This window comes from Abramis brama (assembly GCF_963993115.1).
Source record: "Abramis brama genome assembly, chromosome: 14".
NCBI classification, from domain to species: domain Eukaryota; kingdom Metazoa; phylum Chordata; class Actinopteri; order Cypriniformes; family Leuciscidae; genus Abramis; species Abramis brama.
In genome coordinates, this window is record NC_139976.1 from 14393487 (window position 1) to 14408549 (window position 15063).

Genomic DNA, 15063 nt, shown 5'->3' on the forward strand with positions numbered 1-15063 from the left:
ATCATGTACCATGATATAAATATTGTAGATGAGAGACATATTTCATAAAAATTCACCAATACACTCTGCAGTATTTTTTTAAATCAATTAAAATGCTACATTTTTAATCTTAAATCAGCGATTTCCCTAGTCAGTGTGTACTGTGTGTGTACTTACTGTACATGTCTACTTGTGTTTGAGTTGTGCTGGTGGCAGTCATTATACTGTGTGCACTTGTGTGTCAGTTGACATCTCCATTGCCGGTAAGCCGTGCAAACGTTGTGAGTGGCGTGTTCCCGGGAACACACAGGGGCTCCTGTGAGCAGTGTTTGTGCGTGTATGAGCGTGTTCTCAGAGGCCTGGCCTTGGTGTGTTAATTGCAGGGAAGGGGGGCAGTTTTGAGCACTGCCTGGCGGAGGCTGACTCTCTCTTAGAGCAGTCGCTGCGTCTGGAGCAAGCTGGGGACACAGCTACAGCCCTGGCGCTCTCCCACCACGCTGTGTGTAAGTAATTCTAACCTGCCTCTGCTTGCTACGCCCAAATCCTACGCTATCTGCTCGGGTAACCAGCACTTACCCAATATATGCACTTTCTAGGTCCATTTAGTAAGAAAGCACCTCCCAAAAACATTCTTGTCCTTGCAACACGACACAAACCAACCATTTTTACACTGCCTTTCCTTCCTGCAGCACCCTGTGTGTGTGTTTGCTTCTGTTTGTCTCTCTGTGTGCTGGTCTACTCGCTTATGTGTGTGAAATATTATTTGTCATCCAATCCTTCTTTTTGGTCTCTAGGGATGCACTATATTGGTACTATATCAGTTAATATTTGAGAATTTTGAATTGATATTTTTGGTAAAATTGTACATGCTTAATTGTACATGCCTAAATTAACTTACTTTTTAATAAAAAATAGTATAGAATTTATTTACTGAGTTATTGATAACATGAAAATAATATTCACCTTATCTGTATTGAACAGAATAGTTTTTTTAATAATTAGGCCTATTATTTTTTTTTAATAAAATCTGTTTATATTTATTGTATTTACAATTTTTAAAAGTATACTTTTAGTATTTTGTTATTGTAATTTGAAATTTGATGCATCCCTATGTTTGTTTTCTTAGTGCTCTGATCTGAGTCACCATTTGCACAGATTTTCACAATCTGATTGGATGACTGGGAATGTGGCTCTGCCTGTTGATTGTTAATACCGCTAATAGCGGCGTGCTATTGATTTTGCCATTTGAGAGCCCCTGATCTGTGCCAGACATGCGCTTGGCTTTTGCCATTTGAGAGCCCCGATCTGTGCCAGACAGAGGCTGGAACAATTTTAATCTTATTTTTTATTTATTTTTTTAAAACATTTTATTCTGTGCGTGAGCCCTCCATTTGGATCACCATTTGAATGGGCCTCACCCACAGCCACACGCTAACAGAGCTTAAATCCGTTCTGGATTCACCATCATAACATTCCCGACCCCTATAAATCCCCTTTGCTGGAAGGATTGGATTGTGATTCTGCTGAGCCGTTGTGTGTGGATACTGCCACACAATCCTGTCTAAATCTCTCAGCACTCTTCAAATTGAAACAAAAAAGGTGGCTTTGTATCTCTCGCTTACCTGGAACAACAACGGTTTTGTCCGAGGTGCTGGCATACTTGCTTGAATGATTAATGAGCAGAGAACAATTTCAGCCATGCAAAACTCTCCACAAATCTATTTATACCGCTCGCAAACCACTATCCAGGTCTGCAAACCCTCCGTCTCTGTCTCGCTTTGCTCACGGTGTGTGCGTATATGTGCATGCTTGTCTGTATGTGTGCAGCAAAACACTAATATATGTAAAGGGAAGACAGCCTTTGTAAATATTTCCACTCTCCAGATCCCAGCAGCACTTTCACTGTCTCGTCGAGACAGATCTGATTCGGCCCAAAGCGCATACAGGCCTCTAAGATTCAGTGGCAGCCTATAAGGTCATGCCTTCACTATATAAAAAAATAGTTTCCTTTTCCTCTGGCCAAATGAAAGCAACACCTGCCACAACCCTGCAATTCATTATTGGTTTTGTGTGTCCACGTTCGTATGTCTGTCCTGGCTGTCGCTCCTGCTTCCTGTGTCTTCAGTGGTGTGCCGTCCTAAAACTTTGCCCCTTTTCATCTCCCAGAGCTCCTTTTCAACCCATTGAAAGCGATGCACGTCATCGGCAGTTAAAGCTAGCTCAGGCGCAGCTGGTGTTGACAGCAGTAAATGTTCTGATAATAGCATTTTTATGATAGGCAGAATTAATGCTAAACCAGACTTAAACGAAACAGGTTCAAGGGAACCATGGCAACACTAACCTCCCATGCGGTTTTCCATATAACAGCCCCAGACGGGAGAGCAACCAAATCAACTGTTTCCTAATGCAAACTCATTTTGGGGAAGGCAATTAACAGTTAATCGGTGTGATGAATATCAACATGTTGTTTAGTTCACATTGTGAACGAGGGCTTAAAAGCTCATCCACAGTTGTTGGTTTCTCTCTTGTCGTTCAGCAGAGCAGCCCAGTGCTTCTCCATATTATGGTCTTTCTGAACTCTGTTTATGTCACTCATTATGGACGGGTATGTTCAGTAAGCAAAACGCTGCATAACAGCAGGAAATGTGTTTTAAAATGCAAATGATGAAACTCAGGAGTGTCATGCACCTATTTTTTTTCCGAGCAATTCTGGAGCTATAGGCGGACAGTTTTTGTGTAATGTGCGAGGACCTGGGTTGTATAATATACAAATTTTGTTTAAATTAACCAAGTAAAAGTTCAATTGAACTTGGCAGATAGCAATCACAATGCATTTTGTTTGTATGAAAAAAGGTTTTGACATTATGATAACTCCTTTGTATCCTACTGAAAATTATTATTATTATTTTTTATTTTGTTGTTGTTTGTAAATGTAATATAATTTTTTTTTTATAATATCAATATATAATATTATGTATAAAAATAAATGTAAAATAATATAAAATATTAGAGGGAAAAAAATTAAAATTGAGAAAATAATAAATACATTTAAAAATGAAAAATAAATTTGAGAACATGACTTCTGCCACAACACCTTTTTTATATACCTTTATTGTAATTCTAAAAGTGTTTTTTATTATTTAAATGGTACTTTTAAAATGGGCATGACACTTCTGTTGAAAGCTACTGTTATAAATGCAGTCAACTGTGTGACGACATTGACAAACTAGCGTGCAAAGCTTTGCCTATTGAACACAGCCTAGACCTCACTCTGGGGTGAAAGGTGGAATATATCCCACCATCACCCTGTCCTATTTCTTTCAATTTCACTACGTTGTCTTTTCTATAACAAAGAAATGGTCCGCATGCCGGCCCCTCATAACTCACCTCTTTCTTTTCTGCATTTTCTTTTCTTCTGCTCTTCTTTCCTTTCCCTTTTTGTTGTTCTTTTGCATTATAGCTAAACTAAGATTTTCCATGCATGAGGGCAGTGCTAACACTCATAGCAGGACTATGGCTGCTGACGCCAAGCTGCAAAAATGCATGAGGAGAGCGCGGGGCCTACAGCAGCGCATGCAGCAAGAGCAAGAGCAGCAGCAGGAGCCCAGCCGCCCACAGGGGCCCACCAGGTACCTGTACTGTCACCCTGTGTGTCCAGCTTATCCGCTTGTTCAGATCAGTACTCTCCCAGACCCCTGGGTCTATTAGGGTTGTGCGGTATAACGATACAAAATCACCACCGCGGTACTAAATTTTGTTTTTAAATTTTACAATACCAGCATACAAACATAATTTATGTGACTTGAAACGTGAAAACAGAGTTGCTGTATAAGGGTGTAAAAAAGCATTGGTGCATGATTTGAGAATCAAAATTAAATGTATTGATTATGAAATGTATAAATCAATTATTATAATAATATATAATAATATCGTTAGTATAATAATACCCACTGTGTTGCCGAGATCATCTAAAACTTCATGCAAGACTGAGGAGAAATGGGTGCACTTTAAATTAAGAAATTTGACGTGGATTCCTTGGTCAATATTCATATTTGTATTTCCGATCCATTTGAGCAAATGTTAACTTTTATTTTGCTCAATTATGATATATTACCTTTATGTACTGGAATATTTTAATTCACTAAGAATTATTTAAAACAGTAATAATTCATTTGGAAACTATATGCTGAGATGCACCTTGTGATGATCGTTGTTTTTCATAAGTTATGAAATATGTTAATTAGTTGTTAATTAATTCCATGACAAATGGGCCTTATCTGCCAGATTTCATGTATATTTGAGTTATTAGTAAATATTCCAGTTACATGCAAATCTGTCATACAAAATACAATAATAGTCTACCCTAACATCTGTTTGTATGGTAGAATTGATACTGAGGTGCCAAAGCTGGTATCATACCGAAGTAAAATATTTTGGTCTGAAAGCCAAATCCTTGTCTATGCTTTTTTTTTAAATTAGGATAAATTACAATTACAGTGTGTTGGAGTTTTGTTAAGTGGTGATGAGGAAAGGCTGTGTGTTATCTCTTTGTATTTCTGTTTTATGTCTGTCATTGTGATGCAGTGTTATCTTAAAACATCTAACTTGCAGGCATAATCTAACTGATCAGTTTGTCTGAATGCCAGTTGATATTTCACTCTTACAAAGTGCTGGAGCTTTCAGAGGTTATTTTTTTAATTCAAAATCACACATGTACAGATCAGGATGGATGTTAAAGATTCCTGATAAGCCCAAGTATTAGAAGCAGAAGGCAGTCGGCTGAGTTATTGGCAAACACAAATTAGCGATAAATAACCACCAATATAACATGCACAATCACATGGCATGCCACTTTACTAATAAAGTAGCCTCCCAGAACAATGTAACGGTCTCTGCTGCAGTGTGTCCCATGGAATGCGGTTGTTTTACTGTGTTCGTTTTTACTTGTTCCCTGCTTTCTCTTTCCCCTCCATTGATTAAAGGCGTTGATGTGATGTATGGCCTGACCTGGCCAAAGCCCCTTGGGTAATTACCCAATGTAGTGCTTGAGGAAGTATTTACAGTAAATGAGCCTGCTAGCACATTAATCAGGGATGTTTACCTCTGTATCGAACTTCTCCCAATTCAGTTGGCTCTATAACCACTCTAGGGCATACAGCAGGCACCAGGAACCACCTACCACCTACAGTAGTACCGCTTTTCTCAATTTCTAAACAAGTGATTCCCAACCAGGTGTATCCTAGGGGTACTGGCTGTAAGCAGGTTCCAGGCAGCACTGTTATTTTATTTTATTTTATTTTATTTTATTTTATTTTATTTTATTTTATTTTATTTTATTTTATTTTATTTTATTTTATTTTATTTTATTTTATTTTATTTTATTTTATTTTATTTTATTTTATTTTATTTTATTTTATTTTATTTTATTTTATTAGTTTTGCTTTATATTTATTACAGTGTTTATTACAATATTATATACCGTGTACTTTACTCATATTGTTTCTCCACAGCAATTAAACAATCTTTACTTTTTCAGTCCCGCCTCTCATAATCAAACCAACCTTAAAAAACGTAATATTGTTTTAAAATAAGATTCTGTAGTTTCTCCAAACATTTAAATTTGAGATTAAGCTACTTAGAATTTTTTTTCTCCCATGGTATTGATATTTTTAAGGTTGCATCTGAGTAATTATAATAATGGTCTATTTATAAATATAAATAATTAAGTTAAAAACACATTTCTGGTTTAATGCTAATGAAGGGGTATTTGCCTTATTAATGGAGCCTTGGGAGTAAGTAAGAAAAACAAAAACAATCTAAGGGATAAAAGGGGTGTCTAGGCTTGCATTCTTAAGACCTTGTCTTAAGACCCATCGATTCTTGTCATACCCAGCTTCAAAAGCAGGCTTGTCTTACTAATATATTAGACTGTGAGACACCATGAATGTTAACAGTGTCAGATTCAGCAACTGCACAACGGATTAAAAATCCTGAGAATTGTGTGTTTAAATATTTCAAAGGCGTTTTACTGGTATTAGAGCGAGCAGGTTTCCCTTCTGGAGCAAAGCCAACTCTCATTCCCGCGCTCTCCACTTCTGGGGATCTTTTGGGCGTATTTATGGCTGTTGTAACTCTGGTTTATATGACGACTATGAAAATGATGTCAAGGTCGCGTAGTGCGTCAGCTGTGGAAGGCACATGGGGACTGTGTGTGTGTATGCATTCTATGAGAAGTGGCTCATGAATACTGGTGTGAAGGACACAGGTCTCCTTGAATTTGGTCCTTGGAAGCATCGTGATTTTTTTAGTTCGAAAATGTATTAGAATGGGTTTCATGCAACAAAGCCATTTTCAGGTAGGGATGAACATTGACATAAATGAATATTTTGATGTGAATGAATGAGTATTGTTTTGTATTTCACTTTGAGGTTCAATTTTACAAATATTCCTAACACCAATTGTTCTTATAGAAGAGTTATAACTCAGGGGTTCTTATTTTATGTTTGTTTGCCTCTGTGACTGAATACATAGTGCATACTCCTAGTAGTATAAAATATATATCAGATGTGTATGTGAATTTTATGTTTGACTGTATCTATAAAAAGTTAAACCTTTTAGCACATGCACAGTGCACATTTTATGCACAAGGAAATCAAGGGGTAAAAAGTTATGTCCTTCAGCATAATGTAGGGTGATTTACTGACAAAAACAACCATTTCATCTCACATAATACAAAAGTGTTAATCAGTGTTACCTTAGTATTATTTATATACTTTTTTATATTTATATTTTATATTTTTTTATATTTATATATTATATATTTATATCTATTTATATATTTTTCAGTAGTTTTTGTCTTTTTAAAATGTTTTTATTTCAGTTTTAGTAATTTATTATTGCTCAAACAAAAACTAAAAAAAGCTTTCCTTGACAGCTAGTTTTTCATGTAATTTATTTTATTAGCTTTATTTCAACTAAGAAAACCATTTTAAATAATTTTAGTAAACAATAAGTAATAAGTAATTTCAACCCTTAATGTTTTAAGTACAAAATGTAACATTAAACATGGTTAATTTAAATAAATGCCTTTAATTATTTTAAAAATGTAATTAATTTAATTAATGTATTTTAATTATGCCATTAATGAAATTAATTGTGCCAATAATTTAATTAGTGACATTAATTGAGTGATAATGTTGAACATGACTACTGATTTCACATAATAACCATGCTCATTTTTTTTTTCAGCCAGTGTCTTACCAGTATCCTTCTCTCACTCTTCTTTCCTCTGCAGTGAACACCCTGGCCCGGACCAAGTATTGTTGACAGACAATCAGGAAGAGGTCTGGGAGACCAATCAGTTTTCTGTGCTTGGCCCACCCTCTCCTCAACACATGAAATCACCCTCCTCTTGTACAAACTCCCCATCTCAGTCCTCTAGCCACCCATCGCTCAACCCTCGGCCTGCCTCTTCTCAGGCGCAACCCCAAGAGCCAGATGAACGTAGCAGTTGGTCAACCCAGAATAAGGAGGAATGGGGTGGCATCAGGTTATCAGATGTTCTCCAAGCATCAGGCATTCGGATCATGCCCATACGCAAGCACCTGGCCATATCTCTACCTTCTTTGCCCCTTGACTTCTGGGGTGTTTTGGGAGAGGACGAAGAGATCTCCAGCTGTCAGCACCCTCAAGCTTCATTCTCTCAATCTCCAAATCCTCCTTTGTGGCAGGGCACTGCAGATTGTCTAGACCGGATACCCCAATCCAGCAGGGCCACCAGTCCACCACCTGCCCCTGTTGAGGAGAAGGGGGCAATGCCCCGACGAGCCCCCATATGGCAGCCCCTGTCTGCATCTTCCCAGCCATGCACCAAACTGACCCCTCCTGTTGCTACCCGTCATTGGTCCTCTTGGAGCCTAGACCGCCCTGATGCTGTCGTCACCCCCTACGACACACCACCTGACCAGAACCAGCGGACAGGAACCGCTCTCTATCAACACACACCTGGAAGACACCTTGCTCCTCACAGTCCCATTAGCACCAGGAAGAAGAACATCTCTAAGCACTCAAACTTCCAAAGCATGGAGCTGGAACCCACAGCGGCAGAGGACCAGGAACTCTCTGAATTGGACTCACTCTACCAGGCTAGTCTCCAGGCTGGCCCGGGTCCTGGCCGAGCCCTGTGTGGTACCAGCTCACCTGCTGTTGGGAGACAAGGTAAATTAGATTGTCTTAGATTGTCTTGGTGTTTTTTTTGGTGGGCGAAGTCCAGTCTTTTTTAATGTTTTATTAACAAAGTTCGTGAGGAACACGTTCAAATTGCCTATCTAATCAGTACGAGAGGAGGCCTATATATATACACAGCCAACTCACCTATGTTCCAGTGAATGACTGATGTAACATTAAAATTTGTAAAACAAATCTTGCTCCATCCTTTATCATTACTCAAAGTAACAACAACAGACAATCTGGATTAATGGATGCAATTTTAGGTACTGTAATAGTTGGTCCAAAGCTTATTAGCAGAACTATTTCAGTAAGACAGTAATAACGTGCGTAAACCGGAGACCTACACAATATAAAACACAAAACTAATAATTAAACATACTTACAGGTTGTGATCCTGAGGAGCAAGTTGGTCCAAATAAAGTGGGCAGTGTCCCATCTTTAATGGATAAACGTTTTGTAAATCCCCTTTAGAAATTGAACTTCACAGAGATTTTAGAAGCAATCGTCAAAAGGTTGTACAGCTGTGGTAATTTTAACCACTGACTCTGCCTTGATTTTCTCGCACAGTATCTCCTGCTGCACGAAAGCTACTCACCGGAGTTGGACGTTCTCGAACCCCCACGGCTGAGCTCGAGAGAACCGCTTATGGACCACCAGGTTGTAGCAGCCCTACTGGATACACAAACATGGTAAGAAATGAGGTGTCTGAAGATCTAATTGCGAAACTCTGACCAAGATAAATTTTTCAAATTATGGATATTCTCTTTCCCATCCTCCTACCGCCCATACTTTATAATATTTTTGAAATTACTGTGCATTTTTCCTTTATTTGGACAACCTGTTCTTTTTTAACTACACAACTATCTCTGGCCACTGATGTCAGTTCCAATCAAAACACTGCAGGACTTAGATCGTAGACAGGTCTAGATATTTAATGTGCTCTGGCATCTGCAACGCATCGGAACATTTCCCCATTTGCTTCAGATTTCAGATTTCAACTTACGATAAGTGCAAAAATGAAGGGCTAAAATCGTGTAGTATGTGGGCTACATTAGATGCTACCCAACATTAGTGTAAATAATCTAGGTTTCCTTTACTTATTTTGTGTGTTTATTATTTGCTGCTTCTTTAATGAGGGATTGCTGTATCTTCGTTTTGTTTTTGTTGTCTGGTTTCTCTCCACATCAGAGTCTGTTTTTCATACAGCACACGATCTGTTAGCACGTGTTGATTTTGTTTGGGTGTTGTGTCTGGTTTCATCCAGACTTTCTTTTTTGCTGCAGTAACTCTTTGTTGTCTGTAGTCCCTGTCAGTGGCCCATCAAGAGCTGCGGTCAGGAGAGGAAGACCAGTATGATGCAGATCACCTGCGCCGTATTGCTCGCAGTCTGAGTGGAACTGTGATAGGGAGACGCCAAAACCGACTTGCTGTCTCCCGAAGCTTCGTAAGTATCCCACGCATGAATAAGACTAAAAGGAACTCTGACTGGCTTATGTAATCTGTGAGTGAAATAGTTGGGCTAGTGATTGGCAAGAGTTTGGTAGAGGGGCCAAAGGAGGGTGAGGGATCAAATATCTGCCCTAGAAACCTGATAAGAGCGCTGTCACCTATGCAGGAGATTGCTAACATGCAGCTACTGCCACTTTAGCCTGATAAATGTGTGCTGCCTTACCCTTGCCGATCACTGCTGAGCTTCAGGCTATTTTATGTACACTTCATATTTTTACATACTTCTTGGTATACATAGTGTGTTGTTTTGGCATTCTTTCATTTCTAATATGTATTGTATGCCTGGAAATATATGAATGCATAACTGGATTGTCACATGACATTCATGTGCACCAACACATTGAAGGCAATCACAAACATATGCAAAACTTCTCATTGTCTTACTGAGTCATACTGCCATCCTGTGTCCATATGCTGTAACTTCACTACATTTGAAAAGAGGCCTGGTGTCCCATTTATAAAGACATGCATGTAATCATCTTCCCAAATATTTATACATTTGTATACACTATTATCCATTATTAATGATTAATGCTCTATTAATCATTTTTAAATTTTATGTACATGAATGAGCGCATATGAAAGAAGTAATTAATCAAACTTGGTTTATTAGGTCCACCTTACTACATCCTAGTTTTCTGCCAATACTGTGTATCTACATATTCAGTTCATTATCCTGTCAGTGATACATTTTTATTATTAATTTTAGATTAATTAATTCATCACATTTACATGCACATTATTTTTAAAGCCATGTTCTCTTTAAACCTTAATTCTGAAAAGAGGTTTACTCGCTCCCAAAGAGTGTACAGCTATTAGAGAATTTCCGTATGCATGATTATGTTCTAAATAAATAGGACTTCTTTTTTTACTACTCTCCAGCCCCAACTTTTGCCATTTATTATGTTTCATTCTTAATAATTTAATTAAATAATTCCTTGTCATTCAAACCCTCAACATTACCTTTTTTATGAATGTAGAATTCTTGCAGTTATTTATTTATTTTATACAAAATTATGTTGATTTTTTAATGTTATGTTATTTTTCAGGTTTGTAAAAAACAAAGATAAAATAAGATTTTAATAAGATATCTGAAATATATACAGTATGTAGTACGGCCAGAATGTGGATTGATATTGAATATTGATATTGCATATTAAATATTAAGATAGCATATACAAGTGGTTACTCATTTCATTCATTTATTCACTCATCGCACTTGCATCACTGAAAGTCATTATAAAATCATGTCAGCGTGCACTGGCATACCAGTGCATGAGCACAAAAATAGCTTGTACAGCTGCTTTTCACTTGCTGTTCGTGTAAGAACATTTTCACATCAGTTTCTGCTTTTAAAAGTATTGTTCACCGAAAAATGGAAATTCAGACATCATTTACTCACCCTCTCGTCATTCCAAACCTGTATTACTTTCTTCCGTCTGTGGAACACAAGTGAAGATATTTTGAAGAATTAACTGTTTTTGTCCTTAAAATGAAAGTCAGTGACAAAACATTGTATGGACAAATAAAAAATAAATAAAAAAAACATGCATTTTTCAAAATATCTTCTTTTATTCCAGAGAAGGAAGAAAGAAAGAAAGTCATACAGGTTTGACACCATAAGAGAGTGAGTAAATGATGACAGAGTGCTCATTTTTGGGTGAACTATCCCTTTAATAAATCTCAATTTGTTCCTCATTTTTGACTTGGGATCAGATCTGATCTTATGTGCATTTTATAAATGAGGCCCCTGATTCTTTTCATGCCTTACTTTTGTGCTCCCCATCTTTTCCTCTCTCCCCATCTTACCCCTCTCTTTTCCTCTTTTTCTCTCTTTTGACTGAATGCACTTGTGTGATTTCTCGGCCTTGTGCATATCAATGTCTGTGTGTTTTGTGTGTGTACCTAGCTGGGGGACTCCGGGGTTTCGCCATATCACAGCTCCATGTACTCACCTAGTTGCCTTCAGTTTCCATTGTCTCATTCAGACCTCCATCTGCTCCAGCCCAGCTATCTTCATCTCCTTCCATCATCTTCACCTCTGTCTCAGCAGCCTGGGCCTTGCAGAGAGGCCCCAGGTAAAGCTAACTCTCGTTTTCCATTTCCATGACCACCTCCTCCATTCAAAGGGCCATTTCCCGCTTGTTCCGCATTCATGTTTCTGCCATTGCATTGCATTTGAGTCCAGGCTCCAGTGGCCACCCTGCTAAACATTCTGCATTTGCTTCATTTTCGTTTCCTTACTGCTGTTGAAGGAGCTCCTCTTTTGTTGTTGCTTTTTTTTTCTTTGATTGGTCTGGATCCTGTCCTTCACACTCCATCCTACCCCACTGCAGGACGTCTCCAGAGGTTCTCCAAGCTTCTGGCTGTGTTTGACGGGCGTCAAACTGTCTCCAGGGGGAAGCACTACGGTCCAGCACTGAGGTGTCCCAACCAATTGGCTTTGGATGCAACCATGTCCTCCAGCCCTGGAAGGTTTCCACAGATGTATTTCTTCCTCTGGGCAACCTTTCTGCACACCAATCCCATTCTCTTCACAGTTTCTTGGAGAACTGGAAGGAGCACTTCCCGAGACCTGATGCCATCCTCAGTCACCCTGCACTCTGTATTGGTCCTGGGGTGATGTTCTTCCATTACCCTGCTCTAGTCGGTAAATCTTTCCATGCAAAAGCCCCCAAAACTCGATCCACAGCATGCTGGAAAGAGCCACAGAAACCAATTTATTTTATTTTTTTTCACGAGCACTGGTATGGTGTGATGCTTTGGGGCTCAGGTGTGTGTGTGTGTATGACTAACCTATGGTCAGACCTGCAGCATGCAATGTTAGGAGCGTGGGGTCCAGACCCGGACCCCCCGCAGTGAGCCATCCAACCCAGAGCACTTAACTTAATTAACTAAAATGTTCAATTAACTGCAGAGGAGAATCATACTGTACCTCCATGCTGCACTAAACAGTAAATGTGTGTTTGTGTGTATGCGTGTGTGCATGTGTTGGGTAGTAAAAGGGGAGGGGCTTATTGTAACTCTGCCCTCTTTGACTTTTACAGTACCGGTAAAAAGTTTGGAATAATTAGGATTTTTTTTTAATGTTTGAAAGACATCTCTTATGCTCGGTAAGGCCGTATTTATTTGGTCAAAAATACAGTAAAAACTGTAATCTTGTGAAAAATTATTACAATTTAAAATAAAGCTGAATTTTCAGCATTATTACTCCAGTCTTCAGTGTCACATGATCCTTCATAAATCATTCTAATATGCTGATTTGCTGCTCCAGAAACATTTCTTGTCAATGTTGAAAACGGTTGTGCTACTTTGTTTCTCGAGTACCAAATTAGCATATTAGAATGACACTGAAGACTGGAATTATGGCTGCTGAAAATTCAGCTTTGCCATCACATGAATAAATAACTTTTTAAAATGTATTTTTAGAAAACAGTAAATTGCAATAATATTTCCCAATTATTACTGTTTTACTAGTTTTTATCAAAATAAACGCAACCTTGGTGAGTATAAGAGACTTCTTTCAAAAACCTAAAAAAACAAAAAAATCCAAACTTTTGACCAGTAGTGTATGAAAAAACACACTTTACCCTTCCTCCTCGCCTGTCCCACGATGCAAATCCTCTGCAAACCAATGTCCCGGAAATCGTTGTTGCTTTGCGGAACTATTTTTCCCAACTCTCCTGCAAATTTTTTTTGGTAGCGGGTGGGTTATTGTCATGTAGATGCTAAGTACTTTATCCTGTACTAAGTGAATAGAGATGTTTTGTACGGTGTCATCTCTCAGCTCTGGTGCTTTTTGTCGGAGCAGGCATGTAAATCTGCGGCCCTGGCGTGGAGAACGGAACGAGACTGTCTCTTCTAACCTTTTTCCTCCTACTTCTCTGATACGGGCATTCCCTGTAGCACACAGCTGTTTTGTGTCTCGTGTTACAGGCAAAGACTGTGTACATGTTTGACTGAACATACACTAATAAATAAATTTATTGTTAATAAAAAAACTATGACATCCTAAGAAATATACAGAGGAATGGAGAAACTACGTAATGACGTTATGGAATGTTAATCAATTCTAGTGGTAATAATTATTATCTGCATTAAGACAAGTATAGTACACTTCAGAAGTGTAAAGCTGGAGAAATTCTGCTATTTTAATTCCATTGACAGTTCTCCCGTTTATACAGGGAGATATGCCAAGTTAAGCTTCCTTTTTATTGTTTATTTTACTTGATTCGATTTTTATTTTAACTTGCAGTGTCACTGAAACCACAGTTATGAGTCTGCTGGCACATGATGGATCTTCAGGCCTGTAATAGTTGAGGGTTTCGATTTTGTAGAATCTACATTGTTTCTAGATTATACTTTAAAGCAACACAGCTGAAGAATGTTTGGCCCTGATAGCGTACATGAAGCTTATATGCAAAGCTTCACTAGACTGAAATTTGGACAGTATATGAGTGGCCTTGTGCAAGGAATGCTTTCATACTGTTATTCAAATAAACATAAGATTTGTGAGATATATTAATGAAAATCTAATACTGACCAACAGATGTCGGATCACAATATAATATGATTAATGCAGTATTTAACTTTTCATTCTAATCATATTGTGCTGTGATATGCCTTTGAGCGCTAAAATAAAATTAATTATAAAATATATAACTTAAAGAGAAATAGATCTTATTTAACTTTGTCTTAACCAAAGATTGGCTCTAACACAAAGATATGTTTTTTTTTTTTTTTCATTTATTCATCTTTCCTTTTGTTTAAAGGATGTTTGAGAATGTAGCAAAGATGGTGTATGAGTATGCTATGCAAAATGCTCTCTCCTGATCTACCAGCAAAGAGTCAGACTGGGACAAAATCAAATATTTTTTCTTCTTTTCTTTTCCTATATACTGAGGAAGAAAATGATTTTCTGCTGAATTGTTGAATCTTTACTTATTAATGTCTGTACAGTTAACAGCCTTTGAATGCGAGTTGTAGCCAGCGAGAGGTGGATTTCTCAAAGATGAAATGGCATTTCAAGGGTTTTCCATTTCGGGACTCATTTGTAAATGCTTGAGGTTGAGTGAACTTGTATTTTTGCAATAAAGTTATTACCAATGCACTCCAGCAGGGGCGCTGCACAAACGCCTACACTCTGTGTCTGAGTGTTTATTTTTTCATAGGAAACATTGTAATGGATACCATTATTAAAACTCTCGCAATGGGAGTGATGAATGAATGTCATGCTAATTTCATAACATATGATCTGCAATGACTGATGACCTGTAGGCACCTCCCTAACAGCTTACTTTCATCTGCAAGGAAAACTTCTGCTTAATTAAACGGGCAAAGACTGAA

At 38.0% G+C, this 15063-nt stretch overlaps 1 protein-coding gene across 8 annotated transcripts in view; it reads left to right on the forward strand.

The window, feature by feature from the left end:
* usp54b (ubiquitin specific peptidase 54b) overlaps positions 1-14856 on the forward strand; it is a 104874-nt gene extending 90018 nt beyond the window's left edge. For 5 of the 8 annotated variants that reach the window (XM_084134278.1, XM_084134277.1, XM_084134276.1 and 2 more), the window contains 7 exons: positions 363-482; positions 3440-3608; positions 7274-8196; positions 8776-8897; positions 9512-9652; positions 11627-11795; positions 12054-14856. In XM_084134278.1, the coding sequence (XP_083990404.1) occupies positions 363-482; positions 3440-3608; positions 7274-8196; positions 8776-8897; positions 9512-9652; positions 11627-11795; positions 12054-12340 (1931 nt within the window). In that variant the 3' untranslated portion in view covers positions 12341-14856. The remainder of the gene's footprint in view (positions 1-362; positions 483-3439; positions 3609-7273; positions 8197-8775; positions 8898-9511; positions 9653-11626; positions 11796-12053) is intronic. The other 3 variants (XM_084134282.1, XM_084134279.1, XM_084134283.1) reach the window with 3 other exon arrangements.
* Positions 14857-15063: the final 207 nt, after the last annotated feature.